Source organism: Rhea pennata, chromosome 12, assembly GCF_028389875.1.
Source record: "Rhea pennata isolate bPtePen1 chromosome 12, bPtePen1.pri, whole genome shotgun sequence".
In the NCBI taxonomy this organism is placed as follows: domain Eukaryota; kingdom Metazoa; phylum Chordata; class Aves; order Rheiformes; family Rheidae; genus Rhea; species Rhea pennata.
In genome coordinates, this window is record NC_084674.1 from 2,976,173 (window position 1) to 3,003,309 (window position 27,137).

The window sequence follows — 27,137 nt, forward strand, 5'->3', positions numbered from 1 at the left end:
TCTACCAGGAACAGGCCTCAATACTGTAGGATACAAATATCCAGTCAATTTTTAATGATATTCATTACCAAATGTATTTAGAGAGGAGAGGGAGTAAAGGAGTAGTGGGGCAATTTTTCCTGCATACAGTGTCAATGAGATCACTACTTTCTGATATGCCCATATTTTTTGGGGAAAAAACCTGCTGAGCATAAAAAGATAAGAAAACAGTTTAAGATCAGGGAGAGGGAAAGCTGGCAGTGAAAACGTCCTGGTTTAGGAAACAATACCATCTGTTAAAGTGCTTGTTAACCTAGTGGGGTAGGAGGGAACAAAAACTAGTGTAGGAAGCTGAGGTCATGGAGATGGAGATGAGATTTGAGACTTACTGCGAGTGATGACAATCAGCAATGGGAAGGAATCACAAGGGAAAGCAGCGGGGTCGCCATCCGTGATGCCTGCCCATCAAGACTGCACGCAAAGAAGCTATGCTTTGCTCACACTTCTGTAGCTGGGCTCAGTTAGGGATAAATTGGTGAAAATATGGCCAGTAACAAACAGGAGGCCAGATTACAGAGTATTGCATCCATCTAGTCTTAAGGTGCACGAAGCACGGTGAAAGAGGAGAAGAATCTGAAGACAGTGTGCTATTCTCACCGCCTGATGCCCACCACTACACCTGAGAGTCCCCGACGTTTGTCCACTGGGACTCAGCAATGCTGTACATGAGAAATCTGCAAATAATCACATTATGATTAATTATTTTACAGTTCCCCACAGGGCACTAAACACTTTATAACAGAAATAAAAGACAGGGGCATTTTAAGAGTTTACAGTTAAATGTTAGACATAATGCAATGAGGATTAATAAACAGAAGGGAGAGAACAAGATGAGGCAAAACAATGACTGGAAGCGATAAGATGGTAAGTTCATTAAGTTTCAGCATGTAGTCATCTTTGTGGCTTAATTAAAAATTTTTTAGAGTGGGAATTGCTTCAGTTACAGTGATCTACCATGGCAGAGATTAAAAAAAAAAAAAGCAGCCTTAAAATAAACTATTATATTAAAATATTTTATATATAACAGACTATTACAAAAATATTTATATAGGAAGCAAACAAAACATGACCAGAACTGAGGACTGCCTACATGATTAGAAACTTCTTGCTGAGACCAGTATCCCTGTGTGTGCTCGTAGGGAAAGGATGTCCATTCAGCTCAGATATTTTTGCGGCACTAAGGTAATATACATCAGCATTAAGAAGTACTGTTTCTATTCACAGGATCAGAAACAAAACTGCACAGTGTAGCAGATGCAAGAAGGACGCAAACATATCCTAAAAATCAAGGCAGCATACATCCACACGGAAAATCCCAGGTCACTTACATTAGCAAAACGTGTAATTTATGCTCAAAAAAAAAAAAGTGTAATTATGTTCAAAAACTGATCATTTAAATAGCAGCAAAATACGGATCGTCAATGATGACTCTCTCTTCATACACACATACAAAACCAGTTCAGGTCTGCACAGTTTTACTAAATTGTTATTTTAAAATGAAATAAAGAGTAATTAAAAGTTACCATAGACAATAAAAATATGATGCTATCATTAAAATACAGGGAATGAAGAAGTACAATTCCAGTAGGTACATAAAATCTACATAAATTGTTCTGTATGTAAATTTGTATGGCCTTTGAGCTGCAAGAACTTTGCAGTCTTGTTTCATAATTTGTGATTATTAATGATTGAAAAAGAAAAAAGAGATCCATTAATAACTAACTCAAACCAGGCTTTTGTTTTAAAGCTGTGATTTCAAATAATTAAGATTAGATAGCTGCATGACTTTTAGGAAAAAATACATCTGCATAGGAGTTTTTGACCTATTTAATTTGAGTGTTCTTTCTCTCTATTTAGCAACTAATTGTCAAATTGATTAAGAGAAGTTACTGAGGAAGACAACAGTAACAATTCTGGTGGTTAATATCCTTCCTAAACTTATTGGGAGAATACGATACTATACAAAAGACTCCACTGAAAATCAAAATCCTAAGCTACAGTAACTCTACTATCACATAAGGCAGTGATTAATAACGTTTTCCGCAGGAACAGGAGGCTGTAACAGGGAGGTGCAACAGAAACGCAGGCAGAACCCCCCCACGAACGCTCCTACTCTGGACCTGAACGAGTGAGCCAGGCTGCTCCTCAGACCTGATCTTTTCTACAGCACCCACACAGAATCAGACTTCCCGGAGCCATGTGCGTGTAAAGCTACACATATTTAACCTCTCAAAAACTATGTCGATTTGTGCCACTGACTCTGCCCCAACAATTGTGTGACCTTGGAAAAGTCATTTAAATTTTCCCTGCTGAAGTCTGCACATCCCTAAGGATGAGCACTTAACCCACATATCTCCAACGAGACTGTACTAGCTAATATTTGCACAAAAATCTGACACTGAATGGTGAAAGGCACTGGATGATATTAGCATGTGCACACTGGACCTGTCCTTTAATATAAACTTGAACAACTTTATGGTATTACTAGATGTTCCTGTGTCCTTCATAAAACCTCTGTCCTATTGTTTAGTAATAAAACTTATGCAGCTACAAGGCAGTGACACCCATCTGATCTAGATGCTTATTCCTGAAAAATACACAAGAGGCCAGAACCTGCCCGCAGCACCTGTCCATACACCTAATCCCAGCACCTCTTCTTGTGCAGGGTACTGAATGACCTCCTTCCAAATCTTCAAACGTGCTTTAATATAAACTTACAAAAAGTGAAATGATCCGAAGCCTCTTAAGGCTTCATAGTTTGTCTAAGTAAATGGCATATGGAAATTTTAATCAGAAACATATGGCTTTTCATAGTTACAATTATCCAATTTTGGCTGGAGTAATTAAAAATTTCCCCAAGTTTTAAGTACAAAAATCAGTCTTTATAGCAAGGAAGACTCAATTATAAGCAAAACAGAGTTACAGCATTTTACCCTTCACTAGGGCCTACCTCAGTTTGCACTTTATTTTTGAATTTAAGTAACAGGAAATTTGGAGTCTTTTTGAATCACTAGGTAAGTCTTCCAAATCAAAGTTTGCTCATTCAAAGCAAGATTTCAGAGGCAAAATCACCGTATCAGCAAGAAAGCAAGCCTAGATTAGCTCTCTTCCCTGCATGTTCCTGGCACCAAGGGTAGCACGGAGCAGTGTAATATTTGACCTCTGTTGTTAGTATTTATAACCATTCTCATTTATAGCTCCACTGATTGCTGTATTTTTAAGATCTCTACTCAAGCAGAATGTTTACAGCATTTGTGTACAAGGCCCACTTGCTTCCTGTTATTGGCTACAATGTGGAAATAATTCAGCTGCTGAACTCAGTGCGCCCTGGAATCAACACTGAAACAACCAGACTTCCCTTAGGAGGCTGCAAGTCTCAGGTCACTGGTGATTTGACAGAGAAAGTCCTATTTTTTATGAAAGCTAAGCTCTGTTTTAGCTCTCTCTCTCTGTTTGCCAGAAGAGTGTTCCCATGTTTCTCCTTAGGCTTTTTCGTTTTTTTTAAATGCATAGCAGATTTTTGGAATCCAGAATGATTTCGTAATTGTACCAGTTCTGAAATTAAGAGAGAACTCTATATAGAGGAAGGCTATTTTAGAAATACCAAAATGTTACAGGAAATTACTCAAGTAGTAAATGACTCAAATTCTTTGTGACAGGTGTCTGCTTGTCCTTTAGAAAGCCAATTTATGTGACTCCACCATGTAGAAAGCAGCACTGCTGTATATTTGGTTGAATGACATACTGTCAAAAACTCATGCACCATTAGTGAGCTCTTTGTCATTACATTTAACATTTCTTCTACTGATTAGGAAAGCATTGTCAAAGCTATTTTTTTTAAACCATTATCCTTATGCTTGCTTAACTGATACAAAAGCGTTTTTCCTTTTCCAATATTCTAACCAAAACATACATCCATCAAGCACTTCTTTATACATCACTGAATCTTAATTTCCAAAAGCAAGTATGACTAATGTTCAGGCTTAGAGAAAAATATTAGTTGCTGTTATGCTGCTATATTTTACTTACAGTCTACCTCTAGAGATTGCTGTAAAGCAAATTTGATAACGGAGAAGCAGCACCACCATCCCCATGCGCGGAGCACCCAAACACTAGGAAGTATGGGGAAGGAAGGAACGATGCAGGTAACGGGGAGCTACCTCTGCATGTGTGTGAAAGAAACCTAAAATCCACTTACCTACTTATACACAGCCAAGAAAACTGAAGTCAATTTTCAGTCGCTACCTAAAGAGATTTACAGAGCATAATTCTCATACCCTTGATGTAATTTTAAGGTGATCCCAGGAGTCTAAAACTTCAAAATGATGTTTAAGGTCACATTCAGCCCTTGAATCAGTCAATGGGAATTTTTTGATTAAAGGCCACATGATTCCGTCCCAAAGGGATTCCGAACAGGTTGGCAATGACATTTTGTTGAATGAAAAGACAGACCAGAGTGTGGGCCAAGTTTTCCTACTTTAGACTGACTAAAGAACAGCCTATCAAGTCATGGCTCATATGCAGTCTTCCAAATTGCTTTCATCAGATTTGCATTAACCCTGACGCAGACAACAGAGCAGGCTTTCATATCCTGGACAAAAATACACAAGCAGATGGAAAAAGAAGTAATTTGCATCACTGCCCATGGAATAATACGACTTCACTGGACGTAGACTATAAATTATGCTAATTTGGCCCATAAAATAGTCTTAAAGATGAGATCCTAGTGCATCTCAATCAATTACAGACTTTAGAGGACATTGCTTTGAAGAAATCATAGGCTGTCTATATGAAGGCAGCCTGAAAGCACTTTAACTGATGACTAGCACCCACAAAAGCATTAAAGCTCTTTGCTCTCAAAATACTTGACAAGATTTGCCTCCTGATATTTATGGCTCTAATATCTCTAAACACTGTCTCTATAAAACCTGTGCCCGACTTTTTAAAAGCAGGGTTTTATGTCATCCCTTTCACAAATACACAAAGATTAAGTTCTTCTGCCTGTGTCCTTGCTGTTGTGTCAAGCCTCTGCAGCTGGCTGTGCAGTTCAGAATAAAAGTTTCTTTGATACAGAGCTTAATAGAATTTTAGTTTAAGAGCTGGTCTTCTAATGAATAATTTCTAGAGTCACTGATTTGAGAAATAGTTTACAAGTCTGGAGATGAATGCTGTTTAATTTGACCTTTAGAACAGAAATTTCACTGGGATTTCTGTTTAATTGAAAAGAAAAAAGTTTTAGAGGTAAACATCTTGTCGTTCGCCCAGCCCGCCTTCTCCCATGAGATGTTTTTGCTTGGACTTTATTACTGTGTGCATTAAGCAAGGGACGCCCGTGCTGTGACACCGGGGAACTGGTTAGCACCACGTGCGATCTCTGTGCAAGATTATCAGCTCGGTATCTTTACCATCCTGCCAGCTCCGGTTTGGATGTCTATGCCTTTATTCTCCCTGACCTCTTCACTGGGCAGAAATTGGCACTGTTCTTACAAGATTCAGGAAGTCTCAGATGAAGCTCTGCAGGAATTTCATGGTGCTGAACAGCGCTGCACACACTTCTCATGGTCGCCCACCGTGCGAGTCTGGGGAAGGCCAAACCCCCCGTGGACCAGAGGAGCAACCGTCCTTACCCCCAGCACCTCACCCACGTCCTCTGAAAACACATGCTCAGTGACTACCATTTAAGCACCTAGCCCACCGAAGCTAAACACCCATTTAAGTCTGCCGGAGACAAGGAAAATACTTAGAGCTGTCGAAAAAAACAGAAGGAAATCCATGCTTGCCGAGTCCTGGCATTCCCTCCACAGCCCTCCTGTCCCTCAGACCTGTGACCCACATTTTTGTCTTCAACTCTGACATCTCTATCCAGCTTCTCACATGGGGACTATGTTTAAATCTTGCCAAGTCTTTCTGACCACCATCCATCAAAACCAGATTTATTTGTCTATCCACGTGGCTAAAATTCCTCCCCAGGCTTTTTTATTTTGCTTCTCAAGCCCTGCAGGCATAGCTGCCGAAGCCACGGACCCTCGCCCCATGCTCCTTCTCCTTCTTCCACAGGCTCTTCTTCGTCCCGTCAAGCACAAACTGCTTGTCCTCACTTGCACGATCCCCCTTGGCATGCTACAGCCACAACTCCTTACCATGCTGTATCTGAGCCTTCCTCCAAACAGGCAACCGTGCAGCCTCCCTCGCTCCTCTGCCTGCCTTCATGCCATTCATCTTAGAGGAGGGGCTCTTGTAAGTACCTGCAACTGTTTTCTTCCCCGAGTCAAACTATTCTTTTCTGTGACGTTACCAAAGAGAACAAAAACAGCCTCCATGACGTTACGTTCCACTCCATAAGAACTGCACGTCTCCTATCTTTCCACAGGAAATATTTCAAACATTCATTCTGCATCATTTTGCTTGAGACAAAATGCTGAGGACTCAGAAAATTTTATTTTATAACTTTAATCTGGAAAATGTGGGCAGACATTTCCTCTTGGGTTGACTTCAACAGAATTATTTCACTCCCTGACTTTTTGACTTTTTTAGCAAAATAATGCATTATTCTGACAGTTTATTACAGCACAGATGATTCTGCAACAGCCAGAAAGGAGTAACTCTATCAGCGGCAGGCAATGCTGCACAAACCTCTCTTCCACTTGATAACCGGGCATTAACATCGCAGATACCCTGAGCTTCCCTGCTCGACTGCGCTATGCCACACCTTCTGGCTTTCTGCGGCTGAAAGAATGCAAATACAGACCCCAAATAAGGTAAAATGATGTGACACGCTCACTGAGCTGGAATTTTCAAAGAATAATTTCCTTTTACTTGATAGAAATACAAACGAAAAACGCCCCACAGAGATCTTGGTCTTCAGAGGTTATCTGGTGATTCAGCTTGCCTATGAAAATGTAGATTATTATGCTACCCCAGCACTGTGCTGGGAGAAGATATGCTTTCATTCTGTTCATACTTCAGTTCTAATGAATTGTAAAAGGGTAGTCACGTTCGTGGCAGACAGGCAAGCTAACACGAGACAATCTTTGAAGCCCCACTGTCCTTTGCATGCAGCCACTTACTCCCTGCTCTTGCTTTCCAGAAAGAAAACATGAAATAACACAATGAAAATGCAGCCACTAAGATAAAATTGATTTACACTGGCCTTGCATACTATCTATAGGAACAGACTTCGTCACAAAAACACAGGCTGCCTCTAGCCTTCAGGTATAGTCTGTGCTGCACCAAGGAATCCTGTAACTGCTATTTTCCATACATCTACAAACATCACCATTTTGCACCGATATTGAATCAGTACAAGCTACAATCTAAGGATTATAACAATTCCTTCAAAATAGACAAAGAGCATTATTCTGTTTGACAGATGAGGAAGGTCAGAGCCAAAAGTCATTCTAGTAACTGAAAAAATAATACAGACCTCCTGACTCCACATCCTGTTGCTTGCACAGGACAGAGATCGCAAGTTGCCATGAATGCACAGGTTCACGGCTCTTTGGACAGCTCTGAAACTCTAGCAGCAGGTTTTGCAAGATTGCTCTGGAAATTTTTGTCCATGAAAGAACTGAAGGCCGCGAGCTTAGATGTTTTGAAAAATCTGTAATTGGCAAGAACCTGAACTCAAAAAGCCTTAGTTGAAACCACAGATGTTTACTTGGTTTGAGGTGCATCATACGCCACGGGGACAGCAAAGGTTCTCAAGCTTGATGTTACTGCTCAAGCTCATAATGAAGATAGCAGGCAGACAGTACTTGTTATGAAAACAACGCCCAGCATTCAGATTTTAAAGATAAAAGGTGGCTCTTGCCCACATGAAATTGTGAGGAGGAACTCTGCACAGGGACCGAGTGCTGCTGCAGCCTGGCTTTTTATCACAGGCAAAATCTCTCTGGGATTCTTAACCACAATTTCAAGATACTAACATTGGAAGGAAATATCCTTATGAACTCTCATAATTATCTGTAAGACAACAGGGGAAGATTTGTTTCAAATGTACAAGTCTTCAATTGGTCACATCTCATTTTCTCTTTTCAGGAAAGTATCACTTTTCTCATGGAATAACCAGGTTCCCTGAAGGGTCACTGCAGTCTTGAAGGTATTGTTTTATATTGCCATTTACTTTTCCAGGCTATTCCATTTATTGTCAAAACAGTAATTTAAATTTACAGTTTATTTTCCTCTTTTATTTTTGCATCCTTCTAGCTGACATCAGAATAAACTAACTGAACAGCAGTGATTTGCAGAAGTAAGGCTGTACTCAGTGAAGACAGTTGGGCTGTATTCTGAGGGAATGCCAAAATGAAACTCTAACAACAACTACATAGTTGTTCACTTGCTATCTATCTTGATTTTGATTTAAGTGCTCAGAAAAATATTTTGTAAATACATTCACACTCAAGGGATAAATCCTACTGCTAAGAATACATTCATAGTCACAGCTGACTTCTTCAATAGTCTATTTTCAGTCTCCTTTTTAGCTTTCAAAGAGTGGACTAGATTTCAGACGAAATCCACTGATTCTCTAATCATCTAGTGGTAAACAGCCAAAGGGGCCGTGAACTAGAACTAACTGGGTGGTAACACATGCACGTTTTAAAGGCTTCAGGATGGCAATAGAAGAGAACAAGAAATTTTGCTCATAAATAACACCAAACTAAGGAGAAAGCAGGAAAAGATGGACAAAATTTTGATCTCTTCTTAGGGTTACTGTAGGAGCTTTACAGTTTCCTTTATGGCCATGCATTGTGTACATAAAAAGAATGGAAAATAATGGTATTAAGTTAAACAGAGAAAAGTTAAAATGACCCGTTAAGCCTAATATCAAAGATCTTTAGATGCATAGATATCTATTCTATTTTAAAGTGAAGTTGTCCCAAATTCCTAGGATCAGAACCTGAATACTTAGTGCTTCATTCAGAAACATCAGAAAAAATGAGAAGTCATTCCTTTTATTTCATTCTCATCTCAATACGACTTTTTCATAACACCTTGCCATAATTTAGCACAAAGATAATTTACTCAAGACTGGAACGAGATTTCACTAACAGCACAGCTTTGCAAGCAGCCCTCCACGCCACTGGGGTCAGCTCAGTCCAACGAAGTGTTCAGCTGAAGCCAGCAACCGAGCCCAGCTCAGAGCCTACTGAAGCCACTGCCCGTACTTCTGCATGTTTAACACACCCCAAATACAGGTGGGACCTTACACTCATCAACAGTTATCAAATACGTGGTAAACACCACATGACAGCAAAGAAAAGGATACTGTAACATCCACATTGCACCAGCTATCGAAGCCCACATACACGGATACTGTAAACTGCATCCTCCCTGCTGCTCGCCTTCCTTACGCGATTTGCCTTTCTTCACTTCACAAAGTTCAGCACCATCAGGACGCCAAGCCAGCTGCAGAACTTCTGTCGACGCACAGAGAAAGCCTGAAGCCTGCCCCCACAGCAAGGGAAGCCTCTAATCCGCTCTTCCCTTGCACAGCACAAACAAGCTGGGGACTCCTCTGCCCAGCAGCCAGCGCAGACGAGCGAACGCAGGCAGCCGGCCTGCAGGGGCGCGCGAGCCTCGCGCGGGAGCTGCGACGCGCCGGCTTCCCAGCCGCTCCCAGGTTTCGGATGAAGCATCAGCAGAGCCGGCGCTTCAGCAATTAAGCATTACTATGTCCACTCTAAACAGGTTACTCTGCTGGCGGGCAGTGCTTTTTTTCCGGGCCCTGCTCAGCGGGAACGTGCTTAGCACGCAGCTGGGCAGCTCGCTCTGCAGGCCGGTGTCTCCCAGGAGAGGCCACAGGACCGGTGACAACCGGGTAATTGGTTCCTGGATCTCACAGGACACAAAACACCTCTCAAAGACTCCACAAGCCATTGCATTTCTTATTAATTGTCATCACAGCCTCTCTCAATCACATCTTAATTGTAGTCTTGGTTCCTCTAAATCTAACTTCAGGCAGGAGACTTGTTCACATACTTTCATTATCATCTTGTGGCTTAGTTAAAAAAAAAAAAAAAAAAAAAAGAAAAAAGAAAAAAGAAACTCTTCCAGAGCTGCTGTCCTACTGGTGGCAATAATGGTGGCTATTTTTAGTTAACAGCAAGATGACTAATGTTTTAGTTAACCTATGCATGCCAAGCTTAAGCAGCATGTCACCTCTGTCCCACAGCTGTTCTCTGTCCCACAGCTTCCTCTCATCCTTGTCAAGTAAATTCATTTGCTAAAGGGATCAAGCTGGAGACGGGCAGCCCCCAGACGACGTGCTGTCTGTTGGAGGCAATTCCCCAGGATCACGGCACAGGAAAGCAGCCGTGCAAGGGAGCAGCACCACCACCCATGCCGTGCCTGCCTCCCACCGTCGCCAGACCTTCTCCTGAGGCCCAGCAGAAAGGCAGTTACGGCTAAATTTTCAGAGCTGCTATATAATGTGAGGTGCTTCTACATTTGCACGCTACGCACGGGTTGCTTGGTTAGCCTCACTGGACCTGCCTACAGCGGTGTTTAGCTCTTAAAGATCCAGCCCCTACATACCCAGAAAAGAATATATTATCATTGTATGTTACCGCTTACTGTGCATATTCAAGGTAGTATCGAAAGAGACGATGTGCCTGTGCACTACTGTTATCTCAAGGTTTTTAATTCAAGCAGAATGGTGGTGCCAGCTCAGTGCCCGTGACGCAGGGGACGCCGACGGCAGCTGTCCCGCGGCCAGGGAGCTGCCCTCCGCTTTCAACAGCAGCGATTCTGCGTGACAGAAACTGAAACACATTTCCTAAACACCGGTGCAGGCTTGCAAGATTACTAGCTGTTGGGGCATGCGTGTGTGCCTGCAGATTCTTTACAAGTAGCCTGCCACCGTCTGAAGTAATAATCTATGCACCTTATCAATCACCCTTGGGTGGGAACGCACCGGATACAAATCCTACGTCTCTGTTCTTTGTAGGTTAAGGCCATCACAGATTAAAGTAGGTTAAATATTGGTCCTGCTCATCCCCCCCCAAAAAAAAAAAAAAAAAAAAAAAAAAAAAAGCAGCTGCATGTGGCTTAACCTAGTTTTGCAGCCATGAGAGACTGTGTGGCAAAGGTGCGGAGGCGGTGAGCCGATTCCTGAGCAGTGACGACTGCACTCTGCAAAGCCCAGTCAAGGTATTACCAAAGGAGAGGAACATCTGGAAACACCTGCAGGTATAAAAATTCAAACAAACCTGCTTGTTCTCTTATTAAAGGACATACCCTGCATCACATCAGTCCCAATTCCTGTGAGACCAAACAGTATGATTGTCTGATTTTGGATAAGACCTTTGGGCGATGCTGACAGAAATGATATTTTTCTTTTAAAGGATCCTAGAGGGGGAAACAGAGACTCTACTCAAACACATGCAGGAAGAGACAATCTTGAGCCATATCTGGCATAACTAGCCCCAACCCTTATCTGACAGCCTAGACAACAGCGACATTGCAACTTTGCAGAAGCAGCGACACCACAAACAGCTTTTGCCTCTACTCTTCCTAGGTGTGACTTGACAGCTTGTTGGTAGAAGGCTGCATGGAAGAAAATGGGGCGGTTGGCACATCACGGCCTGTTCAGAGTGACCGGAGGAAGACCAGAGCGAGGTGGCCCCCCCAGCGGATGGAGGTGGGTGAGAAAGCTCAGCAACATCTCTGTGCCGTTTCTGCAGGGCTTTGGGAGCTACGGAGCAACTCCCCCTTTAGGAAGGATGAAAAGTTTAGGGAATCTCTCTTAGCAGAGACTCTAGGAAAATGGATTTATTTACAGGACACAAAATTTAGAAAAAACATCCAGTGTATCTGGGAGACTTTATAGTAGGTTTTTTAGGGTCTTCCGGGAAACTGAAACATGAAGGTCACCAGAGAAATCGCAGGCACGAGCCCTCCATGGCGCTGTACCGTTGGTGCTGTGCAGCCAGCCCCACGGCGAAACCCCACGCCTAGGGCATGCAGGGTCCAGTGAAATTTGAAGGAAAAAGCAGAAGACATTTTTGGGTTTGTAGGGGAAAGCAAGCAACTTCCTTTAAAAAAACTCATTTTTGTAGAGCCTAGGCTCAGCAAGGCAGATTCACGGGTGCTGGGTACCCACAAACGAGAGCCGTTAGCGGGGTGCGGGTTGTGAGCTCCTGCGCGGGAGGCAGTGCTCCGAAGAAAGCGCCAGGAGAAAGCAAATCAACCTATGGGAAGACCTGTAGATTTGAAGCCAGGGCTGCAGAAAAGCGCAACAGATACTTGAGCAGGAAATACACTCAACGGACAGCATTTCAACCCGTGGGCGAACGCCGGCCCGAGGGCAGAGGCCTGGGCACCTCGCTGCAGGACCGGCTGCTCGGCGCCATCCCCGGCGGCTCTTGCACGGCAACACCGAGGGCTGAGCCCCCCGTTCAGCGCAGGGCAAAGGGAGAAGCTCTCACCCTGGAGGCAGATGCCCTGAAACAGCCAGATGTAATATGCGTCTTGATAGGGGAAAAGTCCAAACCCTCCATCTCCTAATTTCTGAGTGGTTTTTTTTTTTTGCCTTCGTCTTTTCTCAACACTCAGACACAAGTAATCACTGTGGAAATGATTTAATTTGTGTCCCAAATGCTTCATTCAGCTTAAGAAAACTGCATCAATTCATTGATCAATCAATGCGATTGTTGGTGTGCTTGTTTGTTTAGTCAAGAAAATGCAGATACTCTGTTGGTTTTCTGAAAATGTTTTCATTATTAATTGTTCTTGAAAGAATTACTTCACTGATCATTTAATCTTCAAAAAGAAAATGAATGCACTTCAGGGCAATAAGAGGTACAACAGTAAGGAATCTGAGCAGCAATTATAATTTGTTTCTTAGCAACTAATAGCAAAAATTATGGGATTTGCTCTGGTACAAGATATGGCAGGAATCACTCCAGCAATGGGAATATTGAAAAAAAAATCCTTTTCAGTATAATGTCGGGAGTAATCTTCTTCTACCATCATAGTGAAATTATTCTGGGATGGTAGGTCAAAGCCCCAAAGTATTCTCATTACAAGCACATTATTATTGTATTTTCTGCTGCCATTTGCACTGCACAGTGCTGAGTCCTATCTGCTAATTCATGCATAACAATTATTTTCACAGAAACATTTCTATAAAACAAATTCCTTTAATAGTGTAGGGAGAAACAGTTTGCCAAAACAGTAGTTTGATTTCCTGCAGTTAAAAATGTCCATGTTTTTTTTAAAAAAAAAAAAAAAAGAAAAAGTGGGAAAAAAGGAAAAAAGAAAAAAATTAACATTTATATTAATGATCTGAACAATTCAAGAGCAAATTTATAAAAGGTAGCTGTGTGGATGCTGCCCTGTGTCACCAGCTCAGGCAAGGCAACCTCCAAACCCTTCCTTCCAGGCACAGTTTAATCTTCAAACACAGGAGAACAGTTTGAGCTGCGTTTTGCCCGTAGACGGGGGCGTCCAGGCGACGCGGGGCCGGTGGCGGGAGCAGGCAGCCTACCTCCTTTCACTCCATCTCATCTCGGCTCCCGGCGCCCCAGGGCTTCCGCGGGAAATGGCTAAGCCTGTTTCCTGCTGCTGCCCCTCCAGCATCTTCTGGCAACCGCTCCCTTTGGTCTGAGCGTCCTCCCTCCTAAGGTCTGAAAAATGCTGCCTCAAGGCCCCCGGATATCGCAAGATCATTTTGCCAACTGCAGAAAATGCCTACAGCATTAGAATGGAGCTGTTAAATTATAGAGTCCAAGGAAACTCCAGGACAGTGATTTCTTTCAAATAAAACCTCAGATTGCACTAACATTTAAAATACAAAGTCTTATCAAACACAGATCTCAAGAAATTGTGTCTCCTGCTGTCTGCGAAGAAAAGACTTTCAGAAAACATAGCTTTACAAAACATTTTCAGCCAAGCCTAGGAAGAGTTTCTGCATGGGGAGCACAATGATAAATATTCCACCAGATCCAGAAACGATCTTCAGATGTGTATTTAATACCTGCATCTACGTTTTAATGTATGCCCACAACCAAGTCACAAATAGTATGAATATGTTTGTTGGTACTCAAAGTTCAATCGCTGGCACAAGTATCCCCAGCACAGGCTGCATCCACCAAAAGGAGACTAGCTGGCTCGAAAAACTTCATTACATGCGAGAATCAGTGCTGAAAAGCTAAATACACAGCAAGCCAACAGACTAGTAAAATAGAATCACAGGCTAAACAATAAAAAAACTATTAACCAATATATATAAGAATATTTATGTGTAATTTACTGCTAAACTTGTAACTAAAACAAGGTCTGGCCAGAAAATGCTAGTCCATCGCTCTTCCAGAAGAAGGGAAAGACCTGTTCCAGAGGACAAGATCTGGAGACCTACGCAAAAATGAGACCAAAATCACACCTGCTCACAGCTGCCAACTTTTAGGAAGTTAAAAAGGAAAAAAAGAAAGAAAAATACCCCCTTCTAAAGCAAACCACAGACTTATGATCCCCAACCCTGCGGCAGAGCACTGTGCCACTTGGGAAGAGCTATGATTGCTTGTTACCTTAACTAAAGCACAATTCTAGGTGCTCTCCTGACTCATCCCAACCCTTTCGCCACTGGGCTGCTCCACAACCCTTAGGACATTCTTGCTCCTTCAGTTCACGTCTTTGCTGGCTGCTGTTTCCCTCCCCACCTGCCACCCTGCTGTGGTGGCAGGAGAAGAGCCAGAGCAGCGCATGCGATGGGGCAGGCTCCTGTCCTCTGGGCTCTGCCGCCGCCCGGGAGGGAGAGCTCTGTCCCCAGCTCCAAAAGCTGCCCCAGGTTTCCTGCCTCTTCGTGCCCAGGTGTCCTGAGCCAAGGCCGAGGGGCTGGTGCCCAGCGGCGTGATTTGTATCGCCTGAAGCGAAAGGGCTGCTGCAGAAGAACCATCTCACGTTCCAGCAGTGCGAGTTGAGTGAGCAGGGAAGATAAGATGTTGGGTTTGGCATGACCCAGATTAAGCACAGCAAACTGATCCAAACATTGAAATTGTATTCTGTAATCAATTTTAAAACAGAGACTACATTATAATGGAAACCTTATTTTGTTCATTCAAAGACCAGCAAGCATTTGAAAGATGCAAAGCCCGGGCTAAGATGGGAAATGCTGACACTTAGCATTCTCAAGTAGAGTAATTTTTTCATCTGCAAAAAGCTTTATAGACACTAGTTAGTCTTTATGGCAAGCCAGGATGATAAGTTTTATTTCTTTTTTGTTAAGGGAAATACGGATTTGGTCATCGTGGAATCTATGTGGAAAATATGGCTGGGAGGGTCCTAAGGCAAGGTGTGGAGCAAGAATTGAGAGTGCTGGAGCTCGGGGGAGGTTGGGAGAACTGGAGACGGGAGAGCGCGAATGACAGAGGATCTGGGACAGGATGGGAAAAAGAGCCACGGGAGAGCGAACAAGCTCCGGTGCAGGAGGGACAGGGACTGCTGAGCTCTGCAACGAGAAGCCTGGGGTTACTCCAGCGTTAGCCCCTTCTACCACTTCTAACCGGAGCCCTGGTGTGAGCATGAGGTGACCTCACGGAGCGCTGCAAGAAAGGAGGTCTCCTAATTATACCTATTTGTACTTATAAAATACCCCACTTTTACTCTTTCTTTTCCCTGCTACCCTGACCTGTTCCCAAACAGAGCCCATCCTTTACGACCCGATTCTTACACTTCGCACGCATGGTGTATACGTTACACTGTGTCACCTATTACTTCTTAGCCAATTTTAATCGAATTTTTAAAAGACACTACTGCACAGTCCGGTGCAAGGTGCTCTCGGGAAGTCTGTCGGAGGGCTCAGCCTACGGCCCCCAGCCCGGCGCCCGCTCCCGGCCCCGCTCGCCGAGCCTGCGCCACCACGAGCCTGGCTCCCCGTCGTCGCCCGGCCCCTGGCCTGCAAGCTGCTGGGGCGACGGGGACAACGAACGGCCAAGGCGCCGGCGCGAGCTAACGCACGCAACCACCTCCCGCCGCAAAGCTGTGAGTCTTTCTCCAAGGCTGGGTGAGGGCTTCCAACACACTTCAGAGGTGACCTGCATGTCCCCACTGCAGCGCCGCAAAGACAACCCCACGGCCACGGCCACGACCGGGGCCAGGCCCCCGGCCCCCGCTGCGCGCCTGCAGCTGCGCTGCGGGTGAACCCTTCCGTCTCGAGGAGCACAGCTCTTGTTCCTTCAAAGCCCGTGAGCATTCTGACAGGGGCTGCAGAGGAGCTGTTTTGGGCAATCTCCAATGGGCAATCTCCAGGCCAAACAGGCATCACAGGACTCTTTTTTTTTTTTTTAATCACTATGCTTGAGTAAAAAAAAAAAAAATAGTAAACTTAAAATGCACCTTCAGCAGCCCCATAGACCTGCAAGGTTTCTTCTGTAAACATGTTTTCTTCCCTTTTCTTGGTTTTCATTTTCCTTGTTTTTTTCTGCCTTGGTAGGCAGAACGGTCCACTAAGGGTGGGCACCGATGCAGCCTCAAATACGGGACGATGAGATCAATTCTCAATGTCTTTCCAAATCCTCTCTTTTGTGATTTTATGTTTACAGAGATGTGGGTTAAGCACAACCTTCAGCACCTACATTCCATCTTATATATAATTTTAGAGTCAGTAGAAATAATTTAGCAAGGACATGCATTAAGGGGCATTCTGCTCCAGGTGAACTTTATTCTGCCGGCAGCGTCCTGCGCTGCCCCGGGATGAAGCACCCTCCCTCCCACGCTGGAGGAGCCGGCTCCTCAGCGCCTCCGAGCCAAGCCAGAAAAAACGGGAGCTGAGCAAGCTGAATAACTTGTAAATCCATCACTTCCTGCTAGGCAAGGCCCAGCCGTGGTGCCACTAAAAATCAATGGAAGTTTTATCTCTGACTCGAACGGAAGCAGGATCCGGGCCATAGTAAATAGGTTTAAGCCCGTGTCTGAATGGGTGGGAACAGCCATAAACTGCAGCAGAGGAGCTGCACCTCTTCCGGGCCATAACTTCCTATTGATTCCAGTGTTATTTCTGAACAGAAACTAATGCTTAGCAAATGAAATTCTCAAGCTAAGCCTCATCCCCCAAAACAAAACCCACATAATTTAATCTCGTCCTATTGTGTTTTCATATATCATTTTGGAAAGCTGTAATTAGAACCCATACTCAGAGTTTACGGCGTGTTGATTTTCGGAGCGCCTGCACCGGTATAAGTGCAGGGTTCAGAGGATCATTCATCCGTATTCTATTACCGCGGCAGAGCAGGTTCCTCACTTTCTGAAAATAGGTTCAATTTCAGAGACAACTAGAATTGGCATTGCAACGAAAAGAAAAGAAACTCTGAATGTTAATGATGTATCACAAAGCACATACTGGAGGAAAATATTAGCACTTCTATCATTATGAGTGTGTAACCTAAATACATATTTCAGGGATTAAATTTGCTGACCCTCTCTGACCTCCACAGGAGGTTGAATGGCTACATCACAGTTTAATCTTCAGTGAAATGCTAGGGAAGAATAATACAGCCCTTCAAAAAAGAGTGAACATATTTTAATGATGCTCCAGGATTTAACCCCTGAGGAAAAAAAAAAAAAAAAAAAAAGAAGAAGAACTCAAAAAAGCAGACATCAGTCTCCAAAGAACAAGCAATAACTTTCCTCGGAAACAAAAAGGAGACAGTAAAAATAAATAAATCACACAGCACACAGATTAGTCTGAAAAACAACGGGTTGACCACAGCTGCCCTGCCAGAGCTGGAGGCCGGGCAGAGCTTGCACACGCAATGCCAGCATCTTTCTGGACATCTAAGGGGGTAAATGACAGGGAAATGACAAAGGGGGTAAATCCAGGGAAAATGACCCGATAAAAGGGAAACAAGCCGGAGAGAGGAACGGAGGGCAGACTGCCTTAACGGAGCTCTCCGAAGGGCCAGCAGGGCTCCTTTTCTGGCAGCAGTTTAGGTTACTTGCACACAACCTACTCAACCCTGGTGACGTTGCAAATAAAAACACTTACGGGCAAGTTAATTACATTACATAGTGCTACTACATCCGGATGTCTTGGCTGTAAAGGTCGAAAAGCAAGCACTACTAGTTCAGACACACATTTTTATTGGTTGTTAGAGGCAAAGCTTTTGTAATAAACCAGCCTGTGTTCTTCATCACAACAGATGCCTTCATAATGCAGGGCGCAATCCCTTTCACTATACAACTCACAGTGACTTACCGTTTTGCGGAAGCACAGAGCCTAGCTTGACGAATGCTAACGCCTTTTCATTTATCCTAATGCTTCTAATCTGATTATGCAGTTTTACTAATCTAAAATAAAGTTTAATAACCTAAACAAATCAATTCCCTTCATCATTATTTTAACTAAAAAAACCGCAAACTTTGTTTCTGAATTCAGCCTTCTTAATGAAGAATCAGTTAAATCAAACTTTTATTTGGTCAACTACAAAACTGTCAAGATTATTGATAGAGGCATTATTTATTAAGATAGAAAAATTAATCAGAATGCAATAAGTGTTCTGTATTTGAAGCAAAGATGAAATTTGGTCTGGCTTCTTACTTTTTACACAGAATTCTCTGTGTTTGTAGGGTTCTGGCTAATAATGCATAATGATTTAAACATGCAAAAAAGTTCAATTATTTCCACTCAGGTAGTCATTGGCAACCGAATTTGGTAACCTCAGCATTTTCTCTTCTACTTTTATAGCTGAATTTTTAAGTTAGCTACCAGTGCCTAGGTAGCTGGAATTTGGCTGGTATCAAGCCTGTCCTTACACATGTGATTTTTGTAAATAGTTTGACCATAGCAAAAGCGGTGTTGAAGTGCTTAGTGCTGAATAATGATGCTTCAAAGGCTTAGCCTCATAGATAGCAGAAGGCTGTGATTTGTAAGATTGGGCCTGCTGTGATACAGGTGATCTTCAGAGAAGCAGAATAAAGCAATATTTATGAAGCAATCACCTTGACATACTGAAATCTGGAGTTATTAGATGGGTCTTGAGGAAGCTGTTCATTACCCATCTACAGTGAAAATGCATCTTCAGCCACAGAAAAACACAAGCAGGTCATAAGCAAATTGATAATATATTGTAAACTACTCAGGGAGATGGAGGACTTGACTTCCCTCACAGTAATATTTCTCATTACAAATCACCTTCCTGCACTGTGTGAACCCGGCATTTATTGGCATCTTTACCTTTTTATTTTCGTACCTGGAACACATCAGCTCTTCTTACCAGTCAGTCAGTCAGAAACATTTTTCATTAAACTCTATAGAAAGCCTAGCTGCCCATTTACTGGTAGCTTATCCGTGTTCAGGAACTATGTTCCTTGAACTCTTGTACGCAAAGAGTACAGCATTTTCTACTGAAATTACTAAAATACCACATATTCCCTCTCAGGACCACACCACAAAGAAGTCACAGATACGACGGACAAACAAGCCTGTATATCTATTCTCTACCTTCACCTTTGCGTCTACCTGGCAAGAAAGAGGATTTACGGTCCTGGGTTATCATTTGCCCATTCTCATGGACCCTATCTTGTACCACAAAACTGCTTTTCCTAATTTCACATAGTGCTGATTTACATCCACAATTACGTATGTTGTTCTCCTTATCTCATCAAGAAGCTGTAACTGTGAATTTAACCAAGTAAGTATGATGCAGCTACTAATTTCCCTTTTACACATGGAGTTAAAAAACGTCATCCATACCTGAAAACACTTCTACCTAAGTACTGAAATTTAGGAGTTATGAAAACTGTCACCGTGAATTTGCTCATTATAGACAGTACCTTCCTTCAAATGTTCTGAAGCTTTAATTCTCAAACAAAGGGAAAAATCAATGGTGAGATCCCATTTGCCAGGTACTTTTCCCAGGAGGTCTCTTTCTCAAGAAATAAGACATACTTGTATGGCATGCTCCATATCATTTCAGGTAAATAATCACAAAGCATGACATCTTCTCCTCATTCAAATTTACCCTCTAAATCAAGATGCTTTTTCAACTCCATGAACAGCTCAGAGAATGATATGTAACAAATCAGAATAGTTTTCTAATTGCTCTTAAAGCTTTTCTAGTACGCTGCAGGAATTGAGGTGGAGATGTAGTTGTTACTTACAAGCAAACTGAAGCTTTGCTTCTCTGCTAACAACTGTTCCAAATGGGTTTGTTGCTACACATTGGTACGTTCCAATATCTTGGGTTTTATTGGGGTTATTGATCAACAGGTTGCCTTCCACCACGCTGTAGCGGTAATCCATGCCGATGTCAATACCGGTTCCATTTAACTTCCACCTATAGCACAAAATACCGACGTTAAATTCTGCTAGTATTAATGGATACTTTTTTATATTTGAAAACACAACACATAGTGTGTGTGTGTGTGTGTGTATACATACATACATACATATATATATATATATATATATATATATATATAAACTAGAACAGCTTTGACTCCTTATTTCATAAAGACAGCATGAAAATGCATGTTTCCTGAACAGGACTGAAATACCATTCTACCATTTCACTGAAAGAGCAATATCCTTGACATATATTTTAGTCCCTGATATGATTAATGCTTGTATTGTTGTTGCTAGTGTTGTTGCTCTTTGGAATTAATCATTTTGGAAGGGAAAGTCCCAGAAACAGAATCTTTAAAACACTCCAGTCCAAAGTGGTTTCTTTTTCTCTCCTGCCTTAGCTGGCTGTTTGTTTTTAAATTTAAGAAAATTCACTCATAGCAGATGATTTCACAAACCGGAGCACTGAGAATTTCTAACACCATATTGCCCCAATTACAGCAACTGTTATCCCTATCAGCCCTTGTTGGAGCATGCAAGGGAGCTGCAGCCTCAGATCAGTTCCCTTTATCAGAAAGTACAGAGAAAAAATTTGAATATGTTTGCATGAGTGCCTGAATCAACATAGTCTATTGCATTAAATAGTTAGCAGTGTCAGAAGACAGCAAGAGGGTTGAGGTCTTATGACTCTAATCGGTTTCAAAGTGGCATTTACTTTGGTAATCAAAGTGAGAAAGACACAGAAGAAAATAAAATCAGTCTAAATTATTTACATCTGCTAGAATGGATGTCTGTAACAGCAGCAGCATCACAACAGCATAGTATCTTTTTTCCAAGGATCTCAAAGCAGCTTATAAAGCTGAAAACAATCAAGAGCTTTGTCCAAATTTATGGAAAGGAGAGAGCTTAGGAGGACAGTTTTCCATGTCTGCGGACAGAGCCTATTCTGTGCTGTTAACGTGTCTGTACGTGAAAAAAGCACCTACAGACATATGGAGGAAGGGAACATTTCTGCATGAAGTAACCTATCTGCAAGCCTCACTGTGGGTGGCACTGATGGGTGCTCTACCAATATTATAGTAGCACTGCAGCTTTAAATATAACTAAAAACCAAGGAGGCCAAAATGGCATGTGCTGATAACTTTATGCTCACCCTAAAGTAGGTCTATGCCTTCCCTGCCTTGCCAACCCTTTTCTACTCCACATGCAGCTCATGTACAGTCTCTCCACATGACTGAGGGGGGAATTAATTATGGGCTCTACTTGCCTCTCCTTCCTCTGCTTTCTATCCAGTGAGATCAGCAGACTTAGAGAGTGACAGGAAGAAACACCTGGGAGTAAATAAATAAACCTCCAAGACTATTTATAGTCCACTCAACCTTTTTGAACTCATGTCAAAATTTTGTAAGAGCACTGCAGTACATGGTGGTCTCACCATGCCTTTCTTATTCAGTATCAGCATTATGAAAGATGCCAGTGGTACCACTGATTTATAGTATGGCAAGTATGCAGGCAAAAGGGGTCTTGCAGGATACTACTGCAGTGCAGAGATCACACTAAGGAACAGTAAAGCAGTTAACAAACCCAATAGTTGGTTTGGGATTTCCTTTGACTTGGCAGCTCAACTTCACTTTCTTTTCCTCGGAATCCAACGGAAAGATCACACTGTTTGGCTCCTGAAGGAAAACCGGCCCATGCAGTGTGTTGTCATCTGTGGGAAAGAGAGGAAAAACGTAACAGAAACTTGATGGAATCCCCACATACTAGTTGTAAAAGTTTAAAAGGAAGAATCTGTACATTATTCATCATAGAAAAGATGCGGTAACTGCACTTTTCTTTAAAAAGTCAGCTGTTTTTTCAAAAGCCATTGAACTTCGTGGGCTCAACATTCACTAAAATATTTGTTCACCAAACAGAGTATGGATTTAAATTTTACATAAAGTTCAAATGAGTGGGAGCAGGCACAACCCTATTCTCATAACATAGCTCAATTAAAATCAGAACGCTTGGTCTCACCTTCAAAAACTGAAATATTATCTCTGTAAATTAAAAAGCCATTATTAAACGCAGCAACGCAATAACACGAGCTGGAAGTCCACTGGAATTTACAGCTCCTGTGAAACTCCTCCACTCTCCCGGCCCTGCTATCCGTCAATGAACTGAAACCTTTTTACAGCGTCGAGCCTTAATGGAGTATCAGCATTTCAAAGGAACCGCTGGTTTTGCACTGCTGTTAGCGCTTTTACATCCTCCCGCTTTGTAGCAAGGGCTAGTTCTGCTCATCTTTGGCTTGCACCATACCAAGCACACAGCTGCTACTTCACATGACATTACTTCCTGTATTACTCTGGTCTTCTATTATAGTATTATCATAACCGTAAATAACAACAGAATTTGTAACAGCAACAATAGCAGGATCTGTAGCTGGTTATTAGCAAATATTCTAGGTGTTCAGAGAACCAGCTGTGTACAAGTCATGCAAGGCTTCCTGACTGCAGCTGTGGCTACGTCCAAAACTTTATGTGAAACTTTGGAAAGACTTAAGGAAAAATTCAGGTTAATTTTTCATCTCCTGCCCCCTTCAGCATCTTCTCTCTGAGGCTGAAACCAGCACAGAAGCGGCAGAATTTAAATTGCAAGAGCAAGTCTAAGTAGATGGTGTTTCTGACCCCTGTGACTCTAGGGAGCATAAAAACTCACCAAAACCCCTTTCTCGTAAGAATCCCAAGTCATTTTTTTTCCCCCAGACCTAAAAAGATATTGATAAAGCAACTAAAATACACATACCTACTTGCACTCACTTCCTAGGCATGGCATTATACGGAGCGAGTGTGAACAGCCCTCAGGTCCTGGGGCTGCCAGGGAAATCAGGCGCCTTCGTCAGGAGGCAGCACGATCGCTCTGGACTCCCGGGGGGAAAGTCTGCCTCCTCCAGCGAGCCTTTCCAGAGAGGCTCTGCCAGGAGGAGTGCAACCTCCCTGGCGCCCCCTCTCCCCCATATCCCTGCAAAATAGCACCCTAAGCATATAGCCCTAGCACCTATGTTTACCTTTATTTTTAATTATATGTTAATGATATCTGGCTGTGATTCATCTATTATTCAAAACACATTTCACATAATCTCTAGCTTTAAATTATACCTGTGTGCAACTTACTGATACAGGCAGAAAAATAGAATAACAATAATAAGAAGAAGCATAAAACATGAAGGGCTGGATTGAGATATCAGTCCGTCTATCTTGACTTGTTCTGAGACCCAGAGCTGCTTTACTCCTTGAGCAGCTGGACCCACTCATTCTCCACGTGAAACCATTGCAGCCCATAAACATTACAGCTCCAAGGACTCCACCAAAGTGTTTGAGAACAAAACAGTTAAGATGCATTTTAATTCTTCCAGTTTTCTAGCTGCGCAGCCCAGAAGCTGCTGCTGGTGCTCCTTGCGCGGGGCCCCTGGAAGGCCTGACCCTGCCGCGCTGCGGCCGGACGCCCACCCTGCGGCAGCCGCTCCGGCCCGGCGGGCGCTGCCCGGGAGCTGTGTTTGGAGCACCCTCCAACACAGCCCGCCACACCGCTACTCAGCACGGCACAGCCTACAAAACCCCTCTGACGCAAAAGGTAGAGAACTAAGGAAGCAGCAATAGTCACAAAGAGGCAAAAAGATGAACTTAACTGATTTGCCTAAACTAAAGCCTCATGCAAAAGCAGCTCGCGCAAGGTCACCAGATGAAACTGTTTTGCCTACATTAAACCTGCGACCGACCCTGGTTAACACTCAGCTTTTATGTGGCAAGAAGCGTCTTTTCCATTAGTCGACAAGAAAAAAAGCACTGCTGAGACTACTCCTTAGCTTTCAAGAAAACGGCATTAGTTAAGGCAGGGAGAAATTCTGAAAGCAGCTGTCAGCATGTAAGTGGAACAGAAGAGGAGGAAAAAATCTTGCAACAGTGCATAGATAAAATTATTCCGAGTGCCTACTCTTTCTTCTTTCTCTTATTGCTGCCTGTGTATAACCAAGATAAGCAAGTCAAAACTATTTAATCTTCAGCCTGTATAGTCCTACTGCTACAGTCTAATGCATGATTGAAATCACTGCAGACCAGATCCTACTTAACAGTGTGTGACAACATTTCAACCACAGTACTTTACAGCAGATGAGGATTTGATCCAAAGAACAATAAATATTCAGTAATAAACAGAGCAAACTGCCGTCTAGCTTCTTATAGATAGAAAACTAAAAGTATCTATACCATAAATAGTGCACTTTCAACTAATTTACAATGTTGCTGAGTATAAAACAAATCTAACATGTTTAGCATCAGCAAAGGCAAATACATTTTGCTATATCAGAGTGTTTGGTTTTGTGGGAGCAAAGTCTTGCTATCCTTACAACTTCTCAAGATGAATTGCAAACGTTTTTTTTATAAAAGCAGTAACTTCATTTATATTGCAGTAACGGTCAGGGGCTTGCAATCATGGAGCAACAGTACCACACTTTTTGCGTATTACTGATGAACACTATTAGCAGCTCACTGATGCCGGTTGCAGTCTCTTTCCTGAGCTTAGGGGGTTTTCACTCCTCCTTTTTAGCACGCCGTGTTCATCAGGCTCTCTTTCAGACAAGGTAGCTGCTTAGACACTGGCACAATGACAGGTTTTTTCCTGAGTGACAGTTCACGAGCTCAAGCCAGAGATGAGCGAACCCAGAACAAACACTGAGCTGCCCTGAGCTTAAGCCAAGTTGCAAACAAGATTGGTTACCAAAAAGCAGCTTTTATTCCCTGTCAGTTGAAACAAACTCACTACTGCTCAGGTTCTGTCTCCTTGCAGAAGTGTATTTCTTTCAGTAAGATGCACAGTACAGGAAATTTCAGTAGATTTCATGATAAAAGTATCGTTTAAGCACAGTATGTGATGCCTTCTGATATGCTGGTGGACAGAATGCGATAGCAGGTAATTCACAAGAAGATTCTGCTAGTCTCGCTTCTGCTGATAGGACAAAATTTCTTTTTAAAATGTCACATTAATTTTAAAACAGTTTGAACAGTGCGTGTGCCCTGGCGTCCCCCCAGCTCGGGCAGCTGGAAGCCAGCAGGCTCAGGTGGGCGCCTGCTGCCCCGCGCGCGCTGCCGCCACCGGCACACGCGGGGCATCAGCAGAGGCTAATTCCAACAACCAGGTGAAACCATTCCTGCTCTCCCCAACCATTAGGCTCCGTGATTAATATCCTTAGCTAAACAGAACTACTTTAATTTTCAGTGAAAGTTATGGCCAATTTGAGAGAAGGTTTAATTAAATATTCCACACTGTAGGGAAAGATAATAACTAAACTGGAGAGTGAATTCTTGGAATATATCCAGTGTAAACGATAAAAATCCTTTCCTTGTTTGCTGCTGAGGGAATTAGTTTCTGCTGCGTGTACTGGTGTGTCTTCATCCAGAGTTACAAGTCAGTATTTCTTCAAGACGAAATTTCACCTTGGGAAGAGCAACTCTCAGGAAACTAAAAATGAAATAGATAGGACAGCTCAAGGGCATCCCTGATTAAAGCTGCGTAACGCTCCCCGAGGTTACGCGGCTGTACTTCGTCTTCTGGAGCACGAAAGCACTACGCTGGCTGCCTCTTTGTTTGTATTTTTTGCCTGTCACTGCTATTAACATCCGTACATCAACTGTGCTCACAAACGCTGCTAATAGCTTCGAAATGATAAGAAAGAAATTTTTACACTGGGTATTTGTACTACAAGTGGTTTTGTAGACTTGCTAACAAATGAGATATGCTTAAGGCACTCCCCATACAACCGTAAAATTGAAGCAGGCCCTGGCGCCCCGGGGCCTGCGAAGCCGGCGGTGCTCCGGTGCTCCGGAGAGCTGCGGCTGTGCCCCCGCCGGAGCGGGCAGCGGGAGCAGGCTCCCCCCGGGCCGGGCAGCGCGCCAGCCTGCTCCCACCCGCTGCTTCTCTGGCTGACTTGCTTTCCTTTCTCCCACACCCCTGCAGTACCAAGCACAAGGAAAGCTAAGGCAGAAAGGCTGCCTGACGGCTGACATCTGATACCTTGCTTCAAAAGCAGCGTCAGATACTCCTTAGAGAAAGGAATGAGACTGTAAAAATCCAGAGGATCCCTAAAGCTCTGAAGACAAGAAGAAGTAAATCTTCACTCCAGCAAATTTAGGAGTGGAAGAGCTCCAGAATTTCAAATGGAGGTAGTGATGGTCTGACTAGTCCATTTATGAGTAGCCGAAATATCTGAAGTATTTTGAATTAAAGACAGGGTTAAACACATCCATCCATCCCAACGCGAGCATGTCCTGACCTCGGAGGAAAGCCCAGAGTCTCTCAATTACAGGAGGTCAGGAATGGGCCCCTGCCGGCTGCCTCTGCCGGGGCCCGGCAGCGCCTGAGCGCAGCAATAAACGTGCGAAAGCCGACCGCGGGTCAGGCTCCCGCCTGCAGAATTCATCTTTGAAGTCTATCATTCCGTCTGACTGGCTCTACCACAGCACTATCGCAATTTCCCCTATTCAAATGCCGCATGATTAATTGCACTAAATGTTAGCAAGTTAGCACTTTTCATATAAAATGTCGCTACCTGATCTGTACGTGCAAAAGCGAGGAAGTCTTTCTTTTCCTTAGTCTTCTGCGTCTAGACAACTGGGAGGAGGCAATTCATGATGCAACATAATGAATGACTTGTCCTACGACAAAAACTTCACTTAATAGAATGTAATTTGCGTTATCATCTTTGTAAGTCAACACTATGATTATGATCGCAGATGTTCTCTTCAATACATGATAAAAGCACATTTCTCTCCATTGCTGCAGA

The 27,137-nt window shown here is 43.1% G+C and overlaps 1 protein-coding gene across 8 annotated transcripts in view; it reads right to left on the minus strand.

Annotated features, from left to right (window-relative positions):
• Nucleotides 1–27,137, minus strand: part of LOC134145559 (contactin-4) — a 368,498-nt gene that overhangs the window by 120,711 nt on the left and 220,650 nt on the right. For all 8 annotated transcript variants that reach the window (XM_062585142.1, XM_062585140.1, XM_062585137.1 and 5 more), the window contains 2 exons: nucleotides 21,902–22,028; nucleotides 20,134–20,309 (listed from right to left, as the gene is read on the minus strand). In XM_062585142.1, the coding sequence (XP_062441126.1) occupies nucleotides 20,134–20,309; nucleotides 21,902–22,028 (303 nt within the window). The remainder of the gene's footprint in view (nucleotides 1–20,133; nucleotides 20,310–21,901; nucleotides 22,029–27,137) is intronic.